Raw genomic sequence first — 27938 nt, forward strand, 5'->3', positions numbered from 1 at the left:
CATTTCCTGAGCGTTCGCGGTCTTAAATCCTAGCTTCTTCAATGGTACACTTTCAGATGTGCTTCACGGCAAACTCAGCCACGAGAACTTGAGCAGCTGGCAAAATTCTAACCTTAAAGTGGTATCAGGTTTTGTTTCTCCCACCCCCCCAACCCCCACAAAAAGGAAGTAAACACAGCTCTGGACCACACAACATGCTTATGAAATATATTTTTTAATTACTTTTGGTTAAAAAAAATAAAATCATACCACTGAAATGGAACAGCTTTTGGAATCAAAAGCAGAAACACATTCTTTTCAATCCATCCATTTAAACCTATTTGGTGGGTGGGTGGGTGGGTGGGAAACAGGTTGAGAAGAATGGAAGGAGAGACTGAATATAACATTTTCTTAAACCTCCTCCCCACTCCGGACCCCCAACCACCTATGGTTGCAATATGAAAAAATAAACAAAGCCTCTGAGATCAACAGGACTTTTGCCAAAAAAATATAAAGGGAAAGAAAGGGAAGTAGGAGACCGGAGAGGATTTCACATGGCAAATGGGAGAGAATGGACTTCTTCTTTTTTTTGCTGGGTAACAAAATATATATGTAACAAAATATAATGTCAACTCTCTGGCTTTTAAAGCTCAGCTTTGCTCAGGGAGCTTATTCTGCCAAGGGCACGGACTTCCCTTGTTGCTGCCTCAAGTCTCAAAAACAAAGTGGTCTATTCAGCATTGCCAACTTCTAAGAAAAATAGTTGCCTGTCCTCCTCCACTGCAATAATCAGAAATGAGCAGGTCGAATGTGAAATCAAGAAACACTCCGCCCCCTATCAAAGTCTGCAGGTCACAAATTTTTTTACTTTGCACATCCCAAAGGGGGCACTCCACGTGTATGGAAAAACACCCCTTCTCTCCAACCCCCCCCAAAAAAACCCCACCCTGCCATTGGAACCTTTATACAGGAATGCATCCATGGGAATTAAAAAGTTGGCAATGCTAACTCTATCACTTTCCTTTTCGAGCTTTGAGCTTAAAAAGCATTTTTTTTGGAGTAGATTTCTCCCCTTGTCAAACACACTGAGGGTTTCTGCTTCAGAACCTGAATTTGACAACCGGGGGTTGTCTCTTTAATGATCACAGTGCATGCAAAAAATTAAAACAGAATAATCATCCAGATTAAGCCATTTGAACATTTAAAAGCACTTAGAGGTGGTCTCCCAGCCTGAACATTCAACATGAATATAGACTATTACACTTTTCTTACAAGTTTTGCCCACGTGGTTCTAGATTTGGGTGGATTTGCCCAGAATGTGTAGGTATGAAAAAGGCTTTTCTTTTTTTTAAAAAGATAGCTTGATACTTTTCTGCAAGAAGAGTTGCCTGTTGCATCACAACTTCAGCACTTGGGTTATTGCCATGATATAAAACACACACTCACACATACAGAGAGAGAGAGAGTATGAGAGAGAGAGAGAGAGAGAGAGAAATATGCTTTTTCTGGACTAGCTCAGTTGGTAGACTTGTGGGTTCAAGCCCCACCTTGGGCAAAACAAGCATTGCAGGGGATTGGACTAGATGCCCCTTGAGGTCCCTTCCAACTCTACAATTCTATGATTCAGTGTTATGCTTCTCTAGCAAGAGCCCAACTTACAATACCCTTTGACCCCACTGCCCCACGCAGCATGGTTAAGGCCTTCATCCACACTGAATAAAGTCAAGTTTACTGGAAGTTGAGGGCATCTGTAGATGGTGCTAAAATAAGATCGGTGGGAGGGGCAACACCGTAAAAAATTATTACTATTATTATTATTATTTCACCAAAATATGTATGTCAGACCACTTTCTTTTTCCTGAGCAGCAGCACCTTTTAAAATGGCAAACGTACGGAGCGATGAGCTAATCAATAGCAGGAAAATAAGTCTTCAGAACGCAAGCCGACAACTTCTGAGAGGAAGGTCCCCTCAGATGTTTAGCTGGGGCTGATGGGACTTCAAGTCATCATCTGGTGGACCAGAGGTTCCCCATTTGCAACTTACAAGGACAAGGCTCCCTATCTAGTACAGGTATTTGATGGGAGGCCGAGAGACTCACAGTATTGAGCGGATGCAACCTAGACACAATGGAATGTGCCAACTTTGTCACAGGCTTAGAAGACAGCTGCCCTTCAGACTTCCGGAGGCGGCGCGAAACGAGTAATGGCGGTCCTCTTTGCGCAGCGAAGAGGGGCTCCGCAGAAAAGGGTCGTTCGCTACGGCAAAGCGACGACCCATTAAGTTAAACCACGAGCAGAGCGAGCTCGTGGCCGTGGGATCCGGCGGGCACCTAGAGCGACCCCCAAAACGAAGAAGGGACCTCGTAAGGGGCTCCGGAAGCGCGGAGGGGAAGCGGTGCTGTGGATTCATCGCTCTTTCTGCGGGAGTGAAGCCGCGCGGCTGTTACGGATGAGCGCCGACCTTTCTTCCTTTACATTGGATTACAAATTAACTACTCGTGAGTAAGATTTATCTGAGATTGGATTACAAATTTGTGAATTCGGCTGAAAGCGGGAGACGAGAAAAAGGAAGTCCGTCTCCCGGTGGTGCTTAGTGATCAAAGGCAAAGGAACTGACAAGCTGGAAGCAGTACAAAAGGGTTTTTAAATGAGAGACAGGTATTTGATGGGAGGCCGAGAGACTCACAGTATTGAGCGGATGCAACCTAGACACAATGGAATGTGCCAACTTTGTCACAGGCTTAGAAGACAGCTGCCCTTCAGGGCAATGGATTTCCTGTATTGGCTAGTGAACCTATGAACCGTGAGTCTAGGGTGACAAAATCTCAAGGCTCCAGCCTAATTGGGGGGTGGGGAGGGAATCATTGGTGTGTGTGTGGCCAACACAGCTTTCTCTCCTCAAGTTCTTGGGGACAATAAGGCTGAACCATAGGTAGTCCTAATACACCCAGCCTGCTTTGCCAATGGTAATGGCCAAGGAGCCAACACAACACCTTCCTGCCCACAGTGTGAGCAGGAGGAAACACAACACCCTTTCAAGGAAGAAGCGCGACCCCCCTGCCCAGGTGAGCAAAAATGCAATGCTACAGTGCCCCTCCTCTTAAGATGGGGAAACGCATCAGCCCACCCTCACCTTCAAGCAGCGGTAACTGGTGCCCACTGAGACCAGTAGGGTGGAAGGCAGGGAGGCCAACAGTAGGTGGCGCCAGAGACAATGAAAGGCAGTGCCTACTACTCATTCTGGCTTTGTTGCCATCCTCCTTCCTGTTGATTTCTACAAGGGGCAACATTAAGACTCAGGATAGAGGAAGGACCACTCCTTTGGACTGGCTGTAAGGGAGGCAAGTGGGGGGCTGGCTAAGATTGGTGGGGAATGGACCAGCCTCTGTTGCATACAAGCAAGGGCAGGGGCACTTGGAAAACACATTTGGTTCAGCTTGCCACAGTCCTACACCGGTTTGCCATTTTTGAAAGTCTTCATGAAAATTACTCAGCATTTGAGTGCACATTTCCCTAACATTCAGATTTGTCCGAGTAGCACCTTAGAGACCAACTAAGTTTGTTATTGGTATGAGCTTTCGTGTGCATGCACACTTCTTCAGATCTGAAGAAGTATCTGAAGAAGTATGCATGCACACGAAAGCTCATACCAATAACAAACTTAGTTGGTCTCTAAGGTGCTACTGGAAGGAATTTTATTATTTTTTATTTTGTTTCGACTACGGCAGACCAACACAGCTACCTACCTGTATTCAGATTTGTGTATGCAATTTTGCTGGACGTACCCATTTCCCCAAGCATTTTTGCTCTAGTAAGATGTATTTTGGGGGGAGCTATTTCCATGACGACATGCATTTTAGGTGCACTTCCATCTAACACATACATGATTTCTTTGGCTGGAGTACTGTATTGCAAAAAGAAGAAGAAAAGAATGCGAATTTCGGAGAGCTGCATTTCATTTATCATGTTGTTCGGGAAAAGGGCAAATTCTGCAGGCTGGCACTGCAAACTGAGCCACCCTGGAGAGTCTGCAGATTTCCTGCTTTCCAACACACACACACATACACACACCTGGTTTTTTGGCAACACTTCAAGCAAAGGGACTTTAACGTGATCAATTAAAGCATTTTTGATTGGAAGGGATTGCACACGCTAAAGTTGCATTCTTATTTTCTTTTGCACAAGCACAGCTGTCGGAGCAAGGGTACGTTCAGGCCTTCCCCGCAAACCCCGGTCTTCAACCGTGAGCCAACGACCACAGCGATCACCAAACCGGCTGGGAGATGAAATGGTTCACAAGTCGAAAGTGCAAAGCCTGAGCTCAGGACACGCCACGCAGTTACAAAGAGTTAGGAAACTCCCACCAGACAGACACGACACGCCATTCACAGGTAAAAGACACGGAACTGGCCCACAGGAAAGTGGATGGGAGCGGCAGCCTCTGGGATGTTTGCCTGTGGTATTTACAGGTCAAGAAGAAACAAGAGAGATGTTGTTTTCACAGCCCGAGGCCTGAACGACTCCAGATTCAACTGCAAATTCTTTTCCACATTGGTCCAAACACAAACCACAACCTAGGGTTGCCAACTGACCGGGAAACCCCTAACTGGGCCTGCTCTTGTGCCTTCAACGGCTGCCTGAGCGGCAGAAAATGGGAATGTTTCACAGCAGGGAGGTAAGCCTCATCACCTGCAGATCAAGCAGCCACTGAAGGCGCAACTCAAAAGATGGGAACTGCACAACCGCCGGCAACTTCACATCGTTCCCGGTTTCGCTGGAGGACTTTGCTAGGGCGGCTTTCGCCGTGGACAAACGTCCCTCCCAGCAACGCTCGGGCTGGCCCTGTCACTGCTTGAAGGCCGACTGCAGTTCTTTGAAGGCTGCTTTCCTCTGCTTCATCTCCTCCGCTTGCCGCCGCTTCTCTTCCTGCTCCGCCTTGATCTCCTCTTCGAAGCGGCTTGTGACATTCATGGCTTGCACCTGGAAGCAGAAAAACTGGACAGGTGAGATCGGAACGGTCCAAATGGGCAGCTCCTCTCACTACAAACACTTAGCGCCAGGAAGCGGGAGCAGCCGATGAGAAAGAGGAAGGATGAACCAAAGATCCCAGCAGTACAATATCAGAAAAACGCCTGCAACAGAGTCTGGCCATTGGTCCACCGACCTCAGTATTGTCAACACGGACCAGCAGCAGAGTTTCCAACAGGATTCTCTCTTCCCCATGCATACCTGCCTAGAAATATCAGAGATTGAGCCTGGAGCCTTTTGACTGCAAAGCATGTATGTGCTCTACCACTGAGCTAAAGTCCTTTCTCTAAAAGTGAAGTAAGGTTCTAGTCCATGGGTAGCCAAACTAAGGCCTGGGGGCCGGAACTGGCCCAATCGCCTTCTAAATACGGCCCGCGGATGGTCTGGGAATTAGCATGTTTGTACATGAGTAGAATATGTCCTTTTATTTAAAATGCATCTCTGGGTTATTTGAGGGGCTGCCTGGCGTTTTTACATGAGTAGAATGTGTGCTTTTATTTAAAATGCATCTCTGGGTTATTTGAGGGGCATAGGAAATCATTCATCCCCCCCAAAAAAAATATAGTCTGGCCCCCCACAAGGTCTGAGGGACAGTGGACTGGCCCTCTGCTGAAAAAGTTTGCTGACTCCTGTCCTCATGGTTTTGAACAGAGGGCTGGTTTTAAGAGGAAATTGCCTTTTACTGGTCTGTCTAACTCCATACTTGTCAATACTAACTTGGGAGTAGCTTGCCAGGGTTTCAGACAGGGCTTTCTGTTTCACACACCTACCAAAGAATATCAGAGGCTGAGTTCTGGACCGTTTGTATACAAAACCCACCCTCTGCTACTGAGCTGCACCTCTTTTCCATCTGAAGATGACCATTCAGTGGATTCAGTTGGGAAGGGCCAGTGTGGTGAGCGTCCGACTAAAGCTAGCTCCTGTTAGTAAACTAACAGGAAGAGACGGCGGTCTGAGGACTTCCTTTGCTTATTATTATTATTTTAAGGTAAACTTGGGCAGCTAGAAATGCCGTTTCTGACGTGCACTCCATAAATGGTGCTGGAATGGCACTCCCTGCCTGCATTATCCGCCTCTGCTTCTAACCAAGCAAGTTTCTAGTCCCTCTTACCTGTGGAAAGCATGCAGGGAGGATTCTGCCCAATCGCTCCCCAATAAGTCACCTTGTTCCCGCCTTCCACTGCTCTAGCCAATGAGCGTCGAGGCAGAGGGATTGACTGACAAGAACTTGCCTCCAAGAGCTATTTGTTATGGTTTCAGTGAGGTGGAGGCACTACGAAAGGCCTCTAGGGCACATAGGAACCCACTCCATGCTCCCAACCCCTGCCTTGGGCTATGTGCAGACAGTGGTGTGATCCCAAGAGAACAGAGGACCCAGCCGCTCCTTACTTTGGCCTCGAAAAAGCTCTTGGCTCCTTTGACACCCTCTGTTGAAACGTCGATCTCCGACAGGCGGGCTAAGGCGTGCAGGCCACTGTCTTCCTCCAACTCGCCTGCTGCAGCTTTGCGAAAGATCAGAAGAAACTGGAGCAAGACAGAAAACACAAACCTCCCATGAATTTCATTCCTCCAGAATCCCGTGACAATCCTGCTTGCAAAAGAGACAGAGTATTACAGCACGATTGCACCACAGGCACATTTAACTCATGCAATTGCAACCTGACACGGTTGAAAGCTGGCAATAACCTCGCAAAATTAAAATGCATGAAAGGAGGAGAGCTTTTAAGCTTCCAGGCTTACTTACCAGGCTCTGGGAGGTTCTCGTGAGATCTTAAAAGCTCTCTGTCTTGCAGAGGTGGGGGCAAGGGATAGTGAATTGGCTGCCAGGGTGAGGGGGGAAAGCAGAACTGAACCAATATTTCTCAAAAGACATTTTCTTTATAAAGAGTCTATGTACCCTGCTTTTCAGCCCCAAAGGCTCCCAGAGCAGCTTACATACAACCAAAACATGACCGTTCTACCCGCAAAGCTTACAATTTAAAAAGAACACGGTGTGCAAAGGAAAACAGACTGGGAGGGAAGAGGAAAATCAAAACTCCCACACTGATTTCTTCGGACAGAGAGATGATGAGCATCAGTTTTTGAAATATGACAACCCTACTAGATGCATATATATCTATATACTTTTGTATTTTCTTAGGAACATTCTTGTTATTGTCGATGGGGGCAAAGTTGAAGAATGGGAAAAAACAAGAATGTCTCCTTTAAATAATAAATGATTTCCTTGCCTTATAAAGAGGGTGGAGAATTTTGAGAGGTGGTTTGGATACAGCTCAAGCCCAAAGCAATTCTGGTGGCTGCTTTAGGGCAAAACCGGGGACCTATTTTGTATCAGAGCCATAGAATCTTTTCCCCTACCATGTTTCCTCGCTGCAGATTTCTCCACCTCCATGAGAAGCTATTTGTGGCAGGGGGAGTGGCAGTATTATATATCCCATTGGTCCTCTCAGCCATGAAGGAAGGAATCAAACAGAAACCTTTTTTAGTGGCATCGCTGCAAAGGCAGCTCTTTTCCAGGGCACCTGCCCCAGAGCCTTTGCCTCTCCACAGAAGCCTTTGCTTCTTTTTCAAAAGGAGAATTTTCCTGCCGTCCCCATTTGAGAAAGAGTTTGATTTTTCTGCCTTGGCTTTATTTTTATTTCTTGCTTCGGGGCAGAAAAGAAAGAACGAATTAAGAGTCTATTGCAGCAGCCCTACTGAACAGCATCCACTTCCATTTTGGGCTGTCCATTGTTGCACTTTGCTTTTTAATACAGTGGTACCTCAGGTTACATACGCTTCAGGTTACATACACTTCAGGTTACAGCCTCCGCTAACCCAGAAATAGTGCTTCAGGTTAAGAACTTTGCTTTAGGATGAGAACAGAAATCATGCTCCGGCGGCGCAGCAGCAGCAGGAGGCCCCATTAGCTAAAGTGGTGCTTCAGGTTAAGAACAGTTTCAGGTTAAGTACGGACCTCCAGAACGAATTAAGTACTTAACCTGAGGTACCACTGTATATATTTTTTAAACTCCTCCCATCCAAAGTGACTGCAGGCATCATTTTTGCAAGAGGGGGCCCTCTTCTGTTGAATAGATGGCCGTAATTCAAACCAGTGACCCAACTGGCAGAGTCCTTTTCCTGCCCCCCCAAATAAAACTTTATCTCTAAATTAGAGTGGTACCTCAGGTTACATACACTTCAGGTTACATACGCTTCAGGTTACAGACTCCACTAACCCAGAAATATTACCTCGGGTTAAGAATTTTGCTTCAGGATGAGAACAGAAATCGTGCAGCGGCAGAGGGAGGCCCCATTAGCTAAAGCGGTGCTTCAGGTTAAGAACAGACCTCCAGAACGAATTACGTTCTTAACCCGAGGTATCACTGTATATGGATGAGCATTTTTTGAAGAATGACGTTTATCTATTCTGGAGGGCCGCATTCCTCCGTGAGCAAGTCTTCCAGGGGCCAAAAGCAGTGTGGGGTGGAGCCACAGATTATTGTGTGGCAGGCTCCGTTCCAGAGCACACGGCCCCTGTGAGGTGGCCCATGAGGGAATGTGGCCCTCAGATTCCCCATCCCTTATTGAAAGCATTCTAAACCCTACTTTTTGAGTCGGATAGGCTCTCTCGCCGTAACTATTACCTCCCGGAAGCTGAGTTTGCCGTCAAAGTCTTCATCCACCTCCTTAATCATGTTTTTCAGCCCCAGGTGTGTTTGGGGAGCCCCGAGTTTCTCCATCATCAGCTTCAGTTCCATCAGGTCAATGAAACCATCTTTTCCTGCGTCGTACCTGCGAAAAGAAGAAGAAATCTTGAATCAGACCAAAATGCCAACTATGGTTTGCAGACACAAAACCCAGAACGGGATTGCCTCTCTCTCAATAAGTTAAAAACCCTCGTGTCAAAGAGTTTCTAGTCTTTTTTTATATAATCTTTTCAATTAAAATTTTCCAAAAATAAAAAATAAACATACAACAACAAAAAATACATAATGCAAATATTGAGATTACTCTGAATCTCCTGACTTCCCCCCATCCCTTCCATGGGGTTCAATTTTCAACTGCTTATAAGTACTTCTACAATTTTACTTCTTCCCATATCATCTATATGTTCTGTTACATTACAAGTATATTTAAAATCCTGCTAATGTTTTGACATGTTTACAATAATTTTGACATGTTTGCAGTAATAAACATCTCCCATTCTTTTTTGAATTTCTTGTCTTCTTGATTCCTGAGCTTCCCAGTTAATTTTGCTCAAAGAGTTTAGTCTTCTCCCCCTGAGCCCGCTAAAGAATCACCTGTTCAGTATAAAAAAACAACAAGAACTTTGCACAAGCTCTCTGCTCTTATCATTCCCTCAGAGTTTCCATCCACCCGTCTTTAAGGTTATTGTTTGGATTTATGTGGGCCTTTCCTTTCGCTGTGCAGTTACAGATTAACTAATGACAGAACAAGTTTCCTTCTTTACGCTTCTCCACCCAGTTTGCAAGTCAGGCATGCTGCTTTTCCAAAGTTAACGGTGTTAACGGAAAAATCCGTTTGGACAAAAACAAAGATACCAACCAGGATAACTTGGAGCAAAACAGCAGCCTGTAGGCTTGGCCTTTATTGATCTGTTGCAACAGGGTGCTCCCCTCACTTGCAGGAGAGAGGAAAGACACAGAAAAAATGGTGTGCAAGGTCTTATAAAGACTTTTGAAATTCCCATCCTATAGATCAAGACCACCCCCAGAAACATCATACATACATCACAGAAAGGAGGGGTTGAGGGAGGAGTTGTGGTGGTAACCTGAGTGTCCTGTCACCTGGCTGGTTCCCCCTTAGCCCCTCCCCATGAGTACTTTCCAGGTGACAGAGGGGAGTTTGCAGTTTCCTGCCCCCAGAGGAAAGAGCTGATTATTGTCCTTTGTTCCAGTCTGTGCTGAATCCACTCCCATATGCAAGTTCTTTGTGATCTTAATAGTCTTCTGTCTAGGACCATCAGGGTTGGCATAGCAACAGGGCAGGGCTCCTGTCAGTGGCGTAGTGGGTTGTCAGCACCCGGGGCAAGGCAAGTAATTTGCGCCCCCTAACACAGCCAGCACTGCAGTGAGAGAGAGTGAGTGAGCCAGGTAGGGGCAGAGAGCTGCGAGTGTGAGCACGCCCCCCCCAGATGTTGCGCCCGGGCCCCCCTGCACCCCCCACGCTACGCCACTGGCTCCTGTGGTATGCTGAAGGGATTATGGCTGCCCTGTATCAAACCTTCCCCATTTTGGAGTCCTTCCTTCATGGAGTAAAATTAAAGTAGAACAGTGCAAATCCGATGTATGGTTGATTTTCTATGAATTTATAACAGAAGCGTAGTGTATGTAGTGTGTGAGTTTGTACAAACTGAATGATTGGGGGGGGTGTTCCTGCTACAGTGGCAAATGAGAGTAACGAAGACCGCCTGATTAGTACGAGACGGCAGTGCTAATGGCTCCAGGGCGGCCCGAGGCCTAAATGGCCACCAATCCAAAATAGCAATTGAATGGGGGTACGGCTAGTGAGCCTCTGAGCCCCCAACATAGCATATCTTCAGGGAGAGATGCCCAAAGGCATTGTGGGAGAATAAAAATGGCAGCTGCCGTTGAAACGTGAAAGGTTCTCTTAAATGAGTGGGGCTGTGTGTTATGTCAACAAATTTTGGGATCCAGTGGATTTTGAACTTGGCACCACACGAAAAGATCTATATGGACCCCAGCTTGGGCCGAGCTTCCCACGTTTGTGGGAGATTTGCTCCAGTTTGCATAGCACAAGTTCCTGTAGAAAGGTGAAAAGCAGAATTTAAGACTGGAAAGAATGAGAAACCAAGGAAGCTGAAACGGACAGATTCTTCTCTCTTTAGTATGGACTACCCGGAGACCTCAAAATGGAAGTGGTGCTGCAAAAACCATGGGCCAAAAGCTAGGCTGGTCTTGGTGACCTGTTCGATAATGCAACCCTAGTTAAAACTGGATTCCATTAGAAACAATAAATCAAGTCTGGGTGTTCCTGAGTGTTCCACAACTATGCTTTGGCCATATTTTTTACATAAGGATGTCAAGGAACAGTCCTAAGTCTTCACCAGTTTTGTTTTGTTTTGGCTTCCCAAACTCCAGATCAGAAACCAAAGAGAAAGCTGAGAGTCTCTTATCTAGGGTTGCCATATGTCCGAATTTTCCCAGACATCTCTGGGAACGACGGGATAGGCATCTGAGAGGAATTTCAGGAAATTGGCAAAATGTCTGGGGTTTTGTAACTTTTCCAAAAATAGCTCAACTTTCCCCCCAAAAGTTGGCCTGATTTTTTTACTTCTTGAAATATGGCAATCCTACTTTTATCAGAACTGCAAGGGTGTGATTCTCTTTGCATTCCGGTTCCAAGATAGGTCTTATCGTGAAGTCTGCAGCCTTTTTTAAACCAGCCAAAGGGCAAATATATGCAGATCAGAGCTTTGCCCTGTGGGTAAGGGCAGTGTGCATTTCCATGACAACCCCTTTTGCTTCAGGACAGAGCAAACGCATGTAGTCACATCAAACCTCTTGCATATTAACCCTCAAAGGTACGCAGTGCAACCCTGGCTTGCAGCCTCTGTGCAGCACTTGATAACTGGAGAATCCTTCAAAACTCAGCTTCCCCAACAAAGCTGCTAGACCTCATGGGTACAGATAGATGACTGAGGCACACAAGAAGTGTCTGCAAAGGACGCCAGCCCTCCTAAAATGGAGCTAACCAGAAAGTGTATGACAACATGTCCTTTGCACATGTCATAAATATTCAAATAATTCTTAAAAAATGTTGCAGAAGACACCTGCAAAAAAGCCCAACAACCCTCCTGTCCCCACCTATCTGGAGGTGCCCTTATTTGGATATCAGTTGGGAAGAGAGCAGTTCAGGATATTTTTTAAAAAATAATAATATAAGTTGTGTGTCTTTGCTTCTCAATTTGTATGATGTTATTTTATGCACTGTGACTTGCTGTTATTTTTTATGGATTTTATTTTGGAAATGTTTTGTTGGAATTGTTAGGAGTGAATTTATGTTTAATCATTATTTGCTGGCATTTAATTGTATTGTGTACTAATATGCTAGTCTAATGGATTGTTGAATATTGCTTTATTTGGTATGTTGCTTATTTTAAAGTTGTTTTTATTATGGCATTCTTGTATTGGGTCAGATTGTTAAAAGGTGTGCTTCTTCAGCTTGTAAACCACCCTGTGTTTGGTAATATAGAAAGGCAGTATACAAATTAAAGGTGAAATGAAATGAAACCTAATTGCAACTAAAACCAGCAGCTGCACTTTAAGTAGGAACTATCTGGGGGCTATGGGAGGTTGGGGTCACCCTCCACTTGGCCTCATAGTCCCCTGTTGCTCTGGGAACATCTGAAAACTCTCCAACATTCCGGATTTGATTTTTAAAATTTTATTTTCAACTCACTAATATTTGCACTGAGTGTTTTCCAAACCACTGGAGTCATCGCCAAACCGCTAAATGGACCCTGGGGGGTATTTAGGTCCTCAATGGAGGTGGTTGCTTAGTACTTGAAAGGATGCATTCAACGCACCAAATTGATGCTTTGCAAACCTGCCTTGCTGCGGTCCGGTGGAGGTCGAGGCTAATGACATCCTTCGAAGACTCCCTGACGATACAGATACTTTCAATACAAAGCTTCCATCAAAAGATGACCGCCAAGAAACTACCAAACTCGCTCCCCACAAGAGGCAGTGATGGCTGCCAACTTGGATGGCTTAAAAAAAAAAGGATTAGACAAATTCATTGAGGATATGGCTACCAATGGCTACTAGCTAGGATGAATATGCTCTGCATCTATGGCCAGAAGCATTATGCTTCTGAACAGCAGTTGATGGATGGGAGAGCGGTCTTGTGTTCAAATCCTGCTTGTGGGCTTCCCATTGGAGCACCTGGTTGGTCGCTATGATAACAGGATGCTGGACTAGCTGGGCCTTTGGCCTGATCCAGCAGCAGGGCTCTTCTCACATTCCCTTGCATCCCTGACAAGGATCATAGAATCATAGAATTGGAAGGGATCCTGGGGGGTCATCTAGTCCAACCCCCTGCAATGCAGAAATAGGCAGCTGTCCCATATAGGGATCGAACCTGCAACCTTGGCATTATCAGCACCACGCTCTAACCAACTGAGCACACATAAATATGTGATATTTATTATTAGGGCATCATCCTCCATGTGCAGGGATCGCTAGGGCTTGGCCCAGGCCGCATGGTGAGTTTGCAACAGGCCCGAAATTCGAACTCAGGACCTCCAGATTCAGTCTTTTTCTCCCACTTTTTTTTTTAACCCCAGTGTGACAGTTATTGTCACACTGATTTAAACCCACTACCAGCCTTAACTTGCACACAGGATTTTTTCAGTGCTTCTAAACAGGCGGAACGCTTCCGACATCATTCTGTTTGGTGACTAATTGACAGTTCTGCCTGCGGACCAACCGCAAGAGATTAGAAGGAAGAGGCCCACTAATCTAACCTAGCTCTTTGCTCCGGGAGCAGGAGATTAACGCCCGTGACTATTCTGCAAAGCTGATTAAAGCTAGATACATGTGTGCAAATTGCTCGTACCTGGTTTAGCGGGGAAAACTGGGTTTTTTCTTGGGATGCCAAGGAGAATGGCTGCGTTGCTTTGAGTGCACTGCCACTGAAATCATAAAGTGCTGCAGCTGCTTTGCCTGGTCGAGAATTTGAGGGGGAATTAAGTGAGTGTTGAAAGAGGTTCCACTGTACATGCAATTCGCCCTTGTCCCTGGCCATATTGGCAGAGGCTGATGGAGTCTCAGCAACACCCAGAGGTCCACAGGCCCCTGCTTAAAGGGGACAGTCTGAGGAATCGTGGGGTGGGCAGCTGAAGGGAGATGGACAACTGTTGTCAGAAGAGTGACCTCTGAGGGCCGCACGACAGTAGTGGGCGGGGCCCGAGGCAAAAGTGAGTGGAGCAACAAATGCAGATTTGACTTAGTAATGTAGGTTAGTTTCCACAAACATACACACGTCTCCGTCCACTGCCAAGGCAAGCAAGAGGTTTTAGCAGAGGTCAAGCAAGCACATTGCAAGTCAGACACTCCAGGGCTGGATCTACGCTGATTGTAGAACGGACCACTCCTCTACAGAGCCCTCTTGTGGCACATTTTTATAATGCATTTTTAACATTACAACTGACCAGTGTAGATTTGCCCCAGGAGGGTGCAAAGTGTAGCTAGGAAAAGTTGCAAGGGCTAGTTAAGCAATGCCTGGAGGGCTATGCTCCCTGCCCCCATTCCTGGGCCTGAATTTCTCCACCTATGATGTACAGTGGTACCTCTGGTTAAGAACTTAATTCGTTCCAGAGGTCTGTTCTTAACCTGAGGTACCGCTTTAGCTAATGGGGCCTCCCGCTGCCGCAAGTGCACGATTTCTGTTCTCATCCTGAGGTAAAGTTCTTAACCCGAGGTACTACTTCCGGCTTAGCGGAGTCTGTAACCCACAGTGTCTATAACCCGAGGAGTTTGTAACCGGAGGCACCACCGTACTTGAAGGAACCTCCATATCCAGTGGCAATCTGCTGCTGAATATCAGCTTGGTTTCCAGACCTATTATCATCTTGATCGCCCTCGTCTGTACACCTTCCAGCTTGTCAATATCCTTCTTAAACTGTGCTGCCCAGAACTGGACACAGGACTCCAGGTGGGGTCTGTCCAGAGCAGATTATCTCCTTTGATCGGAGCACTCTACTTTTGTTGTTGATGCAGCCTAGAATACCATTACAGTGGTACCTGAGGTTACATACGCTTCAGGTTACATACGCTTCAGGTTACAGACTCCGCTAACCCAGAAATAGTGCTTCAGGTTGAGAACTTTGCTTCAGGATGAGAACAGAAATCATGCTCTGGCGGCACAGCGGCAGCAGGAGGCCCCATTAGCTAAAGTGGTCTTCAGGTTAAGAACGGACCTCCGGAACAAATTAAGTCCTTAACCCGAGGTGCCACTGTAATTTTTTTTTTGACACGGCATCACACAGTCGGCACATTAAGCTTGTGGTCTACTAACTTCTTAGATCAGTGGTTCCCAACCTTTTTTTGGCCATTCATTTGGAGGAAGCCTAAAAGGCCATTAACTTGGTCTAACTCATTCTCGAATTGCCCCCCTTTAAAAATCAAATTGCCCCCCTGTGGGGTGTGTGCCCCACGTTGGGAACCATGGCCCTGGATTATTTTTGCATGCACTGCTGTCAAGCCAGCTGTCTCCCATTCTATCTTTGCATCCCTTGCCTAAGTACAGAACCTTACGTTTGTCCCTACTGAAATTCATTTGGTCAGCTTTGGCCCAGTTCTCCCATCTGTTGCGGTCATCTTGAACCCTGGTTCCCTCTTCTGCAGCTTTAGCAATACCCCTCCCAGTTTGGCGTCATCTGCAAAGGCAGGCAAAACTGTCGGAATAAAGTACAACTTCCTGTGCAGGAGCATTTTGAGTAATTGCGGGCTCCAAAGACGTGCCCAACCTTTCCGGGCAGCGGCGCAGCAAATTCGCCGTGAAGCCACCCACAGCTCTTGCAAGCTTACCTTTGCAACACATAGCAGAGGCTGAGTCATTTCCGACACAAAGCCCCGCATCGAGGAGTCTGAGCAAATTGGCAAGCGGCCCAGCGCAGCCCGGCTCAACCCGATCAAACATCCTGCTCAGATCGGTGCGGCATTTCAGAACAGACACAGGGTGGGGAAAGCAGATTTGGCAGACTTGCTCAAGAGATGCAGAAACTTGTGACTATTTCACAGTTTTCTCTCTCTGTGTGTGTTTTCACACCCCCAATCTTATAGATTGGAGGGGTGTTGGTTTACTCATCCACAGCTACCAACCTACTGGTCTGACTAATTTGCAGAAAGGCAAGGAAGCCGTAAAAGCTTTATTGCTTAATGCAGAGAGCAGAGTTCTTCCACGGGCTGGTACCAGGCTATGGCACAAATAAAGGAAACTTCTTGTTCCTACTCTGGGGGTTGGTAGGGGGGCAGCAGCAGGAAAGATTATGGCCTCTGGGCATCAGGCTGGCTAGTATTTATTCGCCTGCCCAGATTAGGATCGACAAACCGAGCAGGAGATGTGAGATATGGTTAGGGTGACCCATCTTAAAACACGACTGCTATGAATCATCCCATGTTGTCGGTGCCTGAACAAATGCAGGCAGCTGAAAGCATCCTGAATGAACTCAAGATTGCCAAACTGAGAGGTCATAGAATCATAGAGTTGGAAGAGACCACAAGGGCCATCGAGTCCAACCCCCTGCCAAGCAGGAAACACCATCAGAGCACTCCTGACATATGGTTGTCAAGCCTCTGCTTAAAGACCTCCAAAGTAGGAGACTCCACCACACTCCTTGGCAGCAAATTCCACTGTCGAACAGCTCTTACTGTCAGGAAGTTCTTCCTAATGTTTAGGTGGAATCTTCTTTCTTGTAGTTTGGATCCATTGCTCTGTGTCCGCTTCTCTGGAGCAGCAGAAAACAACCTTTCTCCCTCCTCTATGTGACATCCTTTTATATATTTGAACATGGCTATCATATCACCCCTTAACCTCCTCTTCTCCAGGCTAAACAGGTGTGAGTATCTCCCCCACTGCATTGGTGGGGCACCTTTGGGTGCCTCCAGAGGTTGTTGGACTCCAACTCCCATCAGCCTCAGCCAACATGGCCAATGGACAGGGATGGTGGGAGTTGAAACCCACCACAGGTGGGGACCTCTTATCAAACCAAGGGTGGCAAAAAGCATTATCAGAGTTCAAGGACAAATCACATTAAGGGGTGTGATTGGGGAGGGGATGTGGCCAGAGGTGGTTTCTGAGGGCTGGGTGGAGGGGCTTAGAGGGCCACATTGGGTCCCTGGACCTGAGGACTCCCCCCCCCCATGTTCTGCTAGTATATGTCAGTTCACACATGCAAGCATTCTTCCCTCGACTAACTTGCAGTGAACCAAACCAGTGGAAAAAAAGGACTGCATTTGGGACAAGACTATGTCCTGGCAAAACAGTGCAATCCACCCCCCACCCCCATCCTCTCTTTGTTAAAAAGAAGGTATGAAATATTCTCCCAAGTATTCAGCTAAAATCAGGCTGCATGTGACATACTGCATTACTAAATCAATTACGGAGCCAAGTTGGACGGCAGCCACAGGGAGAGTTTCAGCCGTAGGGGGTGCCTGGAAGCATCTTTATGTCGGGTGGAAAAAAACCTCGCTCCGACAGCCTCCTGCGTCAGCCCGGCTAAATTATTTGCGAGGTCCAGCCACTGTGCATCTCTGCGGAGCCTGCACAAGATTTGTTTCCTGTGAATTGCGCTCCTTAGGATGACAGAAGGGCATCGCTGCAGGTTTACAGCCTATTTAATCTATGTGCGGACAGATTCAGGTGTTTTGTAAAATCAGAACAATTATCATCTCAGGTCTGCTCTCTGTTAGATTTGTGGGTAGGCAGAGGGAAGTCTCACTGAGCTATATGAGAGGGGAAAGTCATAAAGTACCCTGTGGCATCTCAAAAGACTCACAAATGCATTATGTCATAACATATTTGTAATTCCATCATCTTCTTCCTCCCACTATATCTATATTTTGGAAAGTTATTTGTCCATCTGCTCTCTATGCATTCAGATTCAAGATATCAGCACCAAATTTGGCATGATGGTTCCAATCAAAGAGAAGGTTTGCATTAATGTTTGGATACAACTGGATGCCATTTTGAATCAAGATGGCAGATGGAAACTTATAAAACTGCATTGGTTTTAACCAAATTTGGGCAGGGTTGCACATTATAGTTTACTCAATAGAATTAGAATGAAAACATGGGTTTTCTTTCCATTTTGAAACTAAAACAATTTTTCCATTTATATATCTTAGTAGTTTTTTGTTTCTTAGAATTCCCAAGCAATGCCAGGTACTGTCTGTTAGTCTACTATATTACACATTGGAAAATCATCTGTCTGTCTGCTATGCACTGGGATGTCCCTTAAGATATTGTAACCATTTTTTTCAGTTCCTGGGACTGAAAAGCAGGATTTCACCTATTTTGGGACACAATTGGATGCCATTTTGAATGAAGGTGGTGAACTGAACCTTCAAAACTGCACTGATATTATCCGTTGATTTCAAAAATCCGTTGATTTTTTGTTTTGTTTCTTAGAACTCCCAAACAATGCTGCATACTAAAGTGCATAATAAATAATCTGCAGCAGACCCAGATGCCAATTCCACCCTGGCAACACAGTCACAGGGCCTAATAATGCCATCCACAACATCAGGGGTTAATTCCCCAGCTCATCTTCCAATGTGCTATCACTTGCATTCTACGTAGGACAAACAGGACCGTCTCTACAACAGACATAGGGAACCAGTGGCAACCAGTCTGGATGTTGCTAGACTCCAACTCCCATCAGGCCCAACCAGCACAGCCAATGGTCAGGGATGATGGGAGCTGGAGTCCAGCAACATCTGTTGGCCTGCAGGTTCTATGCAAAGGATAAATGGCCACAAATCTGGCATCAAATGGCAATATCCAAGAAACTCGGTGGCAAAACATTCCAACCTCCCAGGAAATTCTGAAACTAAAGATGGCTGCAGACCAAAGCAGGGCAACTTCAAAGGGAGGGTGGTGTGTGAAACCAGTGAACTGCAATAAATCAGGAGGTTCTATGCTATCACTGAGTCGGGACGATGGATTTCTATCCCATCACTTGTGTTTGTTGGCTAACCAATGCTGGCCTGTTTTTTTTAATGAATGGCCACTGAATGTTTACTTTTCTGCATTTCATTTCCCTTCTGACTTGAATGTACCTTGAACTACATCTTCCCCAATCATTTACATATGTACAACCCCCCACTTCCACGATCAGACATACTCATGTATGTCTTTACTATATAACAATATTGTAAGGCTGTCATCACGTTGCAGTGTGCGTGGCCGCTAATAGACAGCCACAGCGAGATGACAGAACAGCAGGCAGGCAAGCAAGAAGTAGTCCAGGCAAGCTGTTTAAAGGAGGGAGACAGTGCGTTTCAGAGAATGTCTCAGCAAACCGCTCTCTGATGCGCTCCTTTTCTCTGTTAAACAATGCTATTAAAAGGAGTTGGAGATCAGGGTGAGCTGTCAGGGGATGGGTGAGCTGTGAAGGGACGAGTGTGGGGGAAGAAAAGTTGGCAAAGGTGTAGGTGGGTTTGACGAGGAGAGTAAGCAGGCAAAGCAGTCCCTAGTACAGAGCACAAACCCCTGCCACACAGGATAGTACAGTGGTACCTTGGGTGGCGCTGTGGGTAAAACCTCAGTGCCTAGGACTTGCCGATCGTATGGTCGGCGGTTCGAATCCCCGCGGCGGGGTAAGCTCCTGTCATTCGGTCCCAGCTCCTGCCCACCTAGCAGTTCGAAAGCACTCTTAAGTGCAAGTGCAAGTAGATAAATAGGTACCGCTGTATAGCGGGAAGGTAAACGACGTTTCCGTGTGCTGCGCTGGTGCTGGCTCGCCAGCTGCAGCTTCGTCACGCTGGCCACGTGACCCGGAAGTGTCCTCGGACCCCGCCGGCTCACGGCCTCTAGAGCGAGATGAGCACGCAACCCTAGAGTCAGACATGACTGGCCCGTACGGGCAGGGGTACCTTTACCTTTACCTCGGGTTAAGAACTTAATTCGTTCTGGAGGTTCGCTCTTAACCTGAAACTGTTCTTAACCTGAAGCACCACTTTAGCTAATGGGGCCTCCCGCTGCCACTGCGCTACTGCTGCACAATTTTATCTCATCCTGAAGCAAAGTTCTTAACTCGAGGTACTATTTCTGGGTTAGCAGAGTCTGTAACCTGAAGCGTCTGTAACCTGAAGCGTCTGTAACCCGAGGTACCACTGTACGTCAAGTATCTGTAGTCCACGAAATCTTATGCCATAATAAATCTGCCAGTCTTTAAGTGCCACAAAAACACTTTGTTGCCTTTTCCTCTACATAATAGTTTCTTTCTGCTTTGGCAAACTAAGCAATGATAAGTGACGACAAGTGAGAGCGGAATACTTAAGAGCTCTTGCAGGGAGAAGGTTGCTGTTTTGAGAGTGTCTGAGCAGGAAAAGCAATTGCAACAAGGGGGAGGACCTCCAGATATGGAAGGCGGCATGGGAAATACTGCAAACTGGCCCCAGCCAGAAAAAACAACAACTCAGTCTTAATAACAGAAAAGGAACAGGTCGCAATAAGAGGAAGGTGAAAATGCATATTACGGGAATGAAGAGACAGGAAGGCAGGAAACTTGATAGTTACGGTACGTCTCGTGGTGTCAGATGAAGAGGGAAAGCAGTTTCGGGTTTGTCACACCATTGTCCATAAAACAGCAAATTTTGTGTCATGTGGATTTGGTTTAATAAGGCATGCTGTGTGTGGTGAGCTTGTTGTGGTCCTCTAAACCTTTTTTTTTTTTTTTAAACCCTCATGAAAATTCTTCAGCATTTTAGTGCAAATCTCTCTTAAGGAACACAACTTTGTATGCAGTTTTAACTAACGTGCACATTTTGGCAAGCAATTTCCCCCAATAAATTGCGTTTTTGTATGTTATTCTCACAAGTATATTCATTTTAGGCACATTCTCTCTCTCTCCCCCCCGCCCCAATATATGAAAAACATACAAAACATTGGTTGAAGGAGGGTGGTTTCTTTCTGTTTCAGAAAGTGTGAATTAGATAAAGTTTGGCTTTAAATGTGAACTTAATTGACTTTCTCTCGCCCCCCCCTCATGTGCTCCAGATGTTGCTGAACTTCAACTCCCATACTCCCTAGCCACTGGCTATACTTGTTGGGGCAGATGGGAGTTATAGTTCAATAAAATCTGGAGGAGTATAGTATCACAGAATTGTAGAGTTGGAAGGAAATTGTAATCTAGTTCAAACACTATGGGTTCCCTACACCTGGTTCAAGAATAGTCAGCAGGGTCAGCCTGACCCCATCTTTATCTGGCTTCCTGGCTGCCCTAGTAAACTGTAGCCAAGATGTACAGAATCCGACAATTTGGGATTTCACTAAAGTGGTGGGGTTTTTTTCTTATTCCACTCTTAAGTTTCATTTACCACCTTTCGACATCAGTTTGTGATTTATCTTTTTAAAAAAGAGCACCACAAAAACCCACTAGCATTTTATTGCCCGTTCCCCCTAAAGCACACATTTCTGTGTGCAGTTTTGGCTTATATGCACATTTTTGCAAGCAATTTTCGCCAATGCATTTATTTTTATTATGATTTGCCTTGCCGTGCACACTTCCCCCTAACAGATGAATCTTTGTACTCCTGCTTTTGATGGGAGAATTGCACGGCAAAACTGGGGGACGTGAGGATTTTAAGAGGCCGCTGTGTTTTGGTCCACATTCTGTTTCGGGATGTGGAAATGAGGTAGTTTCGCATTGAAGTGCAAACCTACACCATAGATGATTCCACTTGAGTTGTCCCTTGTAAGGAAGCGTAATGGAACCCTGTAATCGTTTTACATCAAGTGTCTTGTTACTACTGCAGCCTCACAGGCGCCATACGGAGTCCCACTGCCTGTCTGTTTCTTGCAGAGATCTTTCTCAAAGCATATCCGTGGTTTCACACGCTCCCTGTTAATGATCCTAAACTTGATGTGGGGAATTGATGGAACTCCAGATGTTGGGGACCCCCCTCCCAACTCCCATCAGCCTAGCCTGAACATTTTTACCTACACACATTCGAACACCTCACTCTATCCAAGATCTTGAGGACTCTGGACCATCCATTTCTGGGCACCACAATTTAAGAAGGATATTGACAAGCTGGAATGTGTGCAGATGAGGGCAACCAAGATGATCAAGGGCCTGGAAACCAAGCCTGATGAGGAACAGTTGAGGCAGTTGGGTACGCATAGCCTGGATAAGAGGAGACTGAGAGGAGATATGATAGCCGTCTTCCAATATCTAAAGGCCTGTCACATGAGAGATGGAACAAGCTAGTTTTCTCCTGCTCCAGACGGATCCAAACCAACAGATTCAAGTGACAGGAAAGGATATTTTGTCTAAACATCAGGAAGAACTTTCTGACAATAAGAGCTATTTCACAGAGGCGTGGACTCCCTTGGAAGGTGACAGACTCTCCTTCTTTGGAGGTTTTTAAGCGGAGGTTGGACGGCCATCAGTCATGGGTACTTTAGCTGAGATTCCTGCATTGCAGGGGGTTGGACAAGATGATCCCTCCCAACGCTACAGTTCCGTGATTCTATGATCCCTGGGCTACCTGATCATCATTTGCTGCAGCATTTGGGTCATTCACACAACTAACTTTTGCAGGACGTTCCTGTTCAGCTAATATTTGATCGTTCCCTCTTAACACAGGATTGCAAAAGATAGGTGACACAGTCGCTGCTACGCTGCTTTGCTACATCTGTGCACATCCTCTCTGTTCTGCTGCATTTTCACAGCAGGGGGTGAATGAATTAGGGCAAGCTTCCTGGGTGCATCAGCCTGCAACTTCCTCTCTCCTTTTCTGGCCAGCCTCTCATCTGCAATTGCACTCTCAACCCTGCACTGCAGCCAAGGACGCATTTCAAACAATGAAGGCAACTTCAGAGGGAGTGGTTCAAGTGCTCTGGGACACCCCCAGCACTCCAGCCCGCTTTATATTTCCCTTGCTAAGGACAGATGCTGCCTCTTTCGCCACAGAGGACCTTGGCTTGACATCTGCCACAGACACAGGTAGAGAAATTTAGCAGCAAGAGATTCTGACCCAATGCAGGCTCCAGCGTGATTCCAGATTTCAGGTGCTGAAAAGGCTGGATTTCAAAAGAGAAACACTAAACACGGTTCACCTGCCCGCTGTCTCTCTGCAGCTTCTGTAATTTAAACCAGAAAGATCATCTCCTGCAGCATATTCTACTTTCTCCAGCTGGAGCGGTCATTTATAAGTCTGAGTTAAACTGCAGCCCAGGGGACCTCTCTTGCCCTATGAAGAAAGACTAAAACACTTGGAGCTTTATAGTTCAACAACAACACTGAGGATCCAACTAGACACGGCACTAAACATCCCAGTTTAAACACCCATAAAATAATAATTATAGAAATAGCAATAGCAGCAGCAAGTGACTGGAGTGGGGCACTCCTGATTTTCAACATGGGAGGGGTGGGATTTGCAGCAGTGGAGAAAAAGGTTAAAGCTTCTCCCTTCACATGTCAAGAGAGAGTCAACGTGGTACCCCTCCAGATGTTGTGGACTACAACTCCCATAATTCCTGAGCACTAGCCATGCTGCTGTGGCTTTGGGGATCATCATCCACAACTGTTCCTCCTGCTGCAACCAAGCAATCAAACTAATAAACCTGTAATTAAATATAGTTTCCTGTATTTTTCTACGCTAGGAAACAAGAGTTACCCACTTAGGAACAAGCCAAGGCATTAAGCCAATTTCAAACTGTGGTTTTATATCCTGGCTTATTCTGAAACTGCTAACTATAATTTCCTGGTTTGGACGAAACAGGAACCGATATGGAATTAAGAGACTTCCTCGTCTGATTGCACATGTCAGAGAGGAAGTGGAGAAATGGACTGTGTGTGACAGCGAAACTTGTTCTATCTCAGCTTCTGAAGCTGATGAACTAATAATAATAATAATAATAATAATAATAATAATAATAATAATAATAATTGTGTCCTGCCCATCTGACTGGGTTGCCCTAGCCACTCTGGGCAGATTCCAACAAAGTATAAAAGCACAGTAAGACATCAAACATTAACATTTTCCCTATACAGGTCTGTCTTTTTCTTAAACACATATAGTTGTTCCTTCATCAATTCCTTAGCCATTGACCAAGCCCAATCTTAGCTCATTCTACCCCAGACAGAGAAGAGTCTGCAGTGTCCACTCCCTATTCCATAGAACGTTAAGCTGTTTCACTGCAAACCAGCATGAGTGGCTTTGAGTTTAGAGGGTGAGGGTTTTGGGGTTTTTTTGGTGGGGAGATGAAGGATGAGGCCAGGGATCTAAAGCAAAATACATTTCATAGCCTCTCGTAAGAACACACTGCAGATCAGCCGTAAAGGTGGTGCAAGGCACGAGGGCTTGAGTGCGCTTGTGACTGCATTGCACAAGGACAGAAAAGGACAATTTGTGATCGAGTTGCCTAGGGACCTTGAGGGCTTGTGCCTTCATAGGCAGCTTACAGATGTTATGGACTAAAATTCCCATCCCGGACTGCTGGCTGGGACTGAAGGGAGATGCAACATCTGGATGGCAACACATTGGCTACTCCTGCCTGAAGCCAAGGTCTTATTTTGTGCCATTTGTTAAGAGCAACCTTGCTTAAACAGGTCAAGGTAGGTCCATCTGCTTCCAACAATTATCAGATGGAGATCTATGGCAAGAAGACAACAGCTGTCACAACTTGTTCGCCCCAAAATCTGGGTCTGCTGCACCTAATAAGGGAGCTTTATTGAGCTATCACACCTAACAGCCATTGACAGAGCTGTCCTCCTATGTGACTTATTTTCCTGGAACATTTCCCAACTTTGGGTCCTCAGATGTTGGGTTTGTTTATTTATTTGACAAATGTATAAACTGCTTCACAGCCCTTGAAACAGTGCACAAGAAAAGGTAACAATGAAGCAGAATACAAAAAAGTACACAATCTAAAAAACAAAACCATCTCCACAATTATTGTTCCTCTATGATTATCATTCTATCTTACTAACTATGCCATTATTATTCCTATTATTATTCCTATTATTATTATTATTATTATTATTATTATTATTATTATTATTCCTATTATTATTATTTACTACTTGCTGCCCAGATAAAAGCATAAAAACCTATCACACAACATTGTTAAGATTCAGAATAATTAAAAACACACAATCAAAGAATCCCATTACGACATTAAAATCTATATGACCATTTCTACAGATGTACAATCTGTAGCTGAACCACAGCTTGCATCACCTTTTACTATTGGCCATAATCCAGATGTTGGACTATTGGCTGATGCGGTACAACATCCGGGGGCCCAAGGCTGGGGCTACCGAATTACTAAAGAATTTAGCACATGGCCTGCACAAATGGAAACTGTGCAGAGCCCAAGGGGATCTCCATTTTTATCAGACATGCAGGCAACTGATCTGGATCAAAAAAAGCACAGCAGTCCTCTGAGGGCATGCCCAGAATAGGACTGTGGCAGAAGAAAAGAACAGGGAGCTGGGAAAGGTATGGCAGTCCTTGCTGGGTCCCTTTGCCTCTTGCAACCCAGCTCTTCCAAAGAGGAAATGCCTTTACAAACAGAGAAGTCATGTCTGCCGGGAAAATAGGAGCAAGATGTCTCTGGTTTTACATTTGCAGCATCATAGGGGCTTATTACTCCGGGGCTGCCCAGGTCTCAGAGATGTACAGTCTCCCCCCTTGGGACTGGTTTGGTGAGCATCACTCAACACCGAGCATAGGATCATAGAATCGTAGAGTTGGAAGAGACCACAAGGGCCATCGAGTCCAACCCGCTGCCAAGCAGGAAACACCATCAGAGCACTCCTGACATATGGTTGTCAAGCCTCTGCTTAAAGACCTCCAAAGAAGGAGACTCCACCACACTCCTTGGCAGCAAATTCCACTGTCGAACAGCTCTTACTGTTCAGGAAGTGTTCCTGTTTGGAAATGCCTTTATATGGGGAAGGGCACTGCAGCCCAGCAGCAGAGGATCTCTGCAGGTCTCAGGTGCGTCTCCAGGTAAGGTGCATCTGCCAGACACTGCAGACAATCTTGAGCTCGATGGACCCATGGGCCGACTTTGCCCAAGTGTTCCTCTCTTCTACACAGAGAGCCTTTGCAGGGTGGGGGTCACCTTTACCTTGCCCTCCTAGCCTCGAACTACAGCGAGCTATGGTTCCTCAGTGGTGAGCAAAGAGCACTCTGTACATGCCCACCTGCCCCATCTCCAGTAAATCTAGTGCTGAGGCCTGGCTCACGTTAGTCTCTGTCTCTCTCTCTCTCTCACACACACACACACACACAAGCATGCCTTTCAGGAAATTGAGAGGGTTCATTCCCACATGCAACTGCACCCTCCTGATGTTATTGTGTGTGTGTGGAGGTTTTCTGGATTTTCTTTCTTTGCAAAGAGAGAGAGAGAGAGAGAGAATTCATTTTATTTTTCTGATCTGCACATTGCACAAAACAGTTTGGGGTTTGCAGCGCTGCAGGGAAACCGGAAAGATTTAAGGCAGCGCATTTTCACCCAGCCAGCCTCTGCCCACCCCTGCCTGGATTTCCCTGCTCCTGGTGTGGCTCAGAATACTAATGACTCCCCTTCTTCTGTCAAAAGGGAGCAGAATTTAGTGGTGGTGACGTGGTGGTGGGAAAGGGGGAGGAGCAATAAGGTTTCCAGACAGGTAAGGAAAACAAGGGAAAATCCCCTCTGTGCTCCCCACCCACCCCACAATACGGCTGCAGTCTTGGCAGGTTCCATTCATACATGAAAACTGGGCGGTGCAAATGAACCCATGCTCATGAGTGTACAAGGGGGTGGGGGAGATTTAGATTTTCTGTATCTGGCATCCAAATGTCTTAAGCCCTGGCACCTTGGTGAAGTGGGGGGAGAGAGAGAGAAAGAGAAAGAAGAGGGCACTTGAGAGAAATGGTGGCACCCCAAAATTTTTGCCCCCAGACCAGGACTTGAATTACAAGTGGTTGTTGTTGTTGTTTAAAAAATGAAGTTCTAGAGAAGGCATAGAGGGGAGCCATCAATGGAACAGAACCATTGGGGGTGGGAAAGAGAAGAGAATGGGGGTCATTGGGGATTTCTTTATTTGTCACTCAACCTCTCCCCAACCCCAGAATCCAAGCACTGCCCCAGACTTCAAACTTGCAGACGCAGCGCTGTAACAAAACACCCCATTTCTCTAGAAGTGGGGTTCTCCGCAACCTCTCTGTATAACCTTAAAAATACCTCTGACATGCTGATGTCGTACAAAGAAGGGCAGATCTCAAATTGTGGAAGAAAAGGTGTGTCTGTGTGGGAGTTTATAGACCCCCGACTTCAACCCCTAATTTTAACCATATCCTATCTCCTCCCTGCGACCTTTTTAACGCCCCCACGCCCACGCTGTGGGGACCAGCATAAAATGTAAGGCAGCCCCTTCCATCCAATCGAACTGGGTTTCTCCTTCGGCAACCATAAATACCAAAGCAGACAAGCAGCCCCTGGAACGTACGAAACAGAATCAGAAAGGCTCCTGAGCTCGTACAGAGCGCATTTCTGTAGAGGGAGAGAGGGAAAAGGCTGCCCGGGTCAGCGCGAGGGGTGGGGCGGGTGCAGGAAGAGAAATTCCCCCGTCGCAGCCTTTCCAGAGGGGGAAAGGAAAGCAAAAGCGAGAAGGCACTCTGCTCATGCTCAGATGCCTCTTTGCCACTCACTGTCGAAAGAGCCGCTCCATGTCCTTGATCTGCCTCCGGGAGAACTCGCGGAACTCGGTGTAGGGGCTGAAGACGCGGTGCTGGGCGCCGCCGCCGGGCGAGAGCTGCGCGGGGTCGTTGAGCTCGGTGCGCCGCTGCAACTTGGCGCTCAGCTCGCCGTCGGCGCCGCTGTCCAAGGCCGGCGGCTCGGGCTCCGACTCGGCCTCCGGGTGGTGCTCGGGCGGCTGCTGCTCGGCTTCGCCATTGTGCTCCTCCACTTGCAAGCGGCGGCTCAGCTTATCGGCCAGCTCGTCGGTGGCCATCGCGGACGAGAGGCGAGCAGGAGACGAGCTGATCCGGCCCGAGCGCGCCGCCTCCCGCTCGCTCGCCTGCCAGCCGCCGGCTCCGCCCCGACCCGCTGACTGGGCGCGCCGCGGCGCGGATGGGCGGCCGCCGGACGATGCCTGCGCAGGAGACGCCCAGACAGGCGGGCATGGCAGCAGCAGCAGGAGGGGGTTTCTGCTAAGGCTTACTCCCGAGTAAGCCTGTAGG

General features: G+C 46.6%; 1 protein-coding gene across 2 annotated transcripts; it reads right to left on the reverse strand.

Moving 5' to 3' along the window:
• Positions 1–2639: 2639 nt before the first annotated feature.
• On the reverse strand, positions 2640–27768 carry EFHD2 (EF-hand domain family member D2). Of its 2 annotated transcripts, XR_014222091.1 has the most exons (5): positions 27408–27768; positions 8634–8781; positions 6397–6531; positions 3033–4959; positions 2640–2972 (listed from the first exon to the last, which is right to left on the reverse strand). XR_014222091.1 is itself a non-coding variant. In XM_082233291.1 (4 exons), exons 1-4 carry the CDS (start codon positions 27707–27709, stop codon positions 4825–4827), a joined length of 720 nt encoding a protein of 239 aa, XP_082089417.1. In that variant the 5' UTR covers positions 27710–27768; the 3' UTR covers positions 2640–4824. The 2 variants fall into 2 exon arrangements, 1 of the variants encoding a protein (XP_082089417.1); XM_082233291.1 differs by having other exon boundaries at positions 2640–4959.
• Between the last annotated feature and the right edge of the window lie 170 nt (positions 27769–27938).

Source organism: Podarcis vaucheri (assembly GCF_965113315.1).
Source record: "Podarcis vaucheri genome assembly, chromosome: 7".
Taxonomy (NCBI): domain Eukaryota; kingdom Metazoa; phylum Chordata; class Lepidosauria; order Squamata; family Lacertidae; genus Podarcis; species Podarcis vaucheri.

What these genes read in the sequence shown, in the direction of transcription:
- EFHD2 (XM_082233291.1), bottom strand. Translation starts at nt 27,709, where the DNA reads ATGGCCACCGACGAGCTGGCCGATAAGCTGAGCCGCCGCTTGCAAGTG. An exon ending in ATGGAGCGGCTCTTTCGACA is followed by an intron (nt 8,782 to 27,407) that starts GTGAGTGGCAAA and finishes TTCTTTTCGCAG; the next exon opens with GTACGACGCAGGAAAAGATG. An exon ending in AGAGCTTTTTCGAGGCCAAA is followed by an intron (nt 4,960 to 6,396) that starts GTAAGGAGCGGC and finishes TTCTGCTTCCAG; the next exon opens with GTGCAAGCCATGAATGTCAC.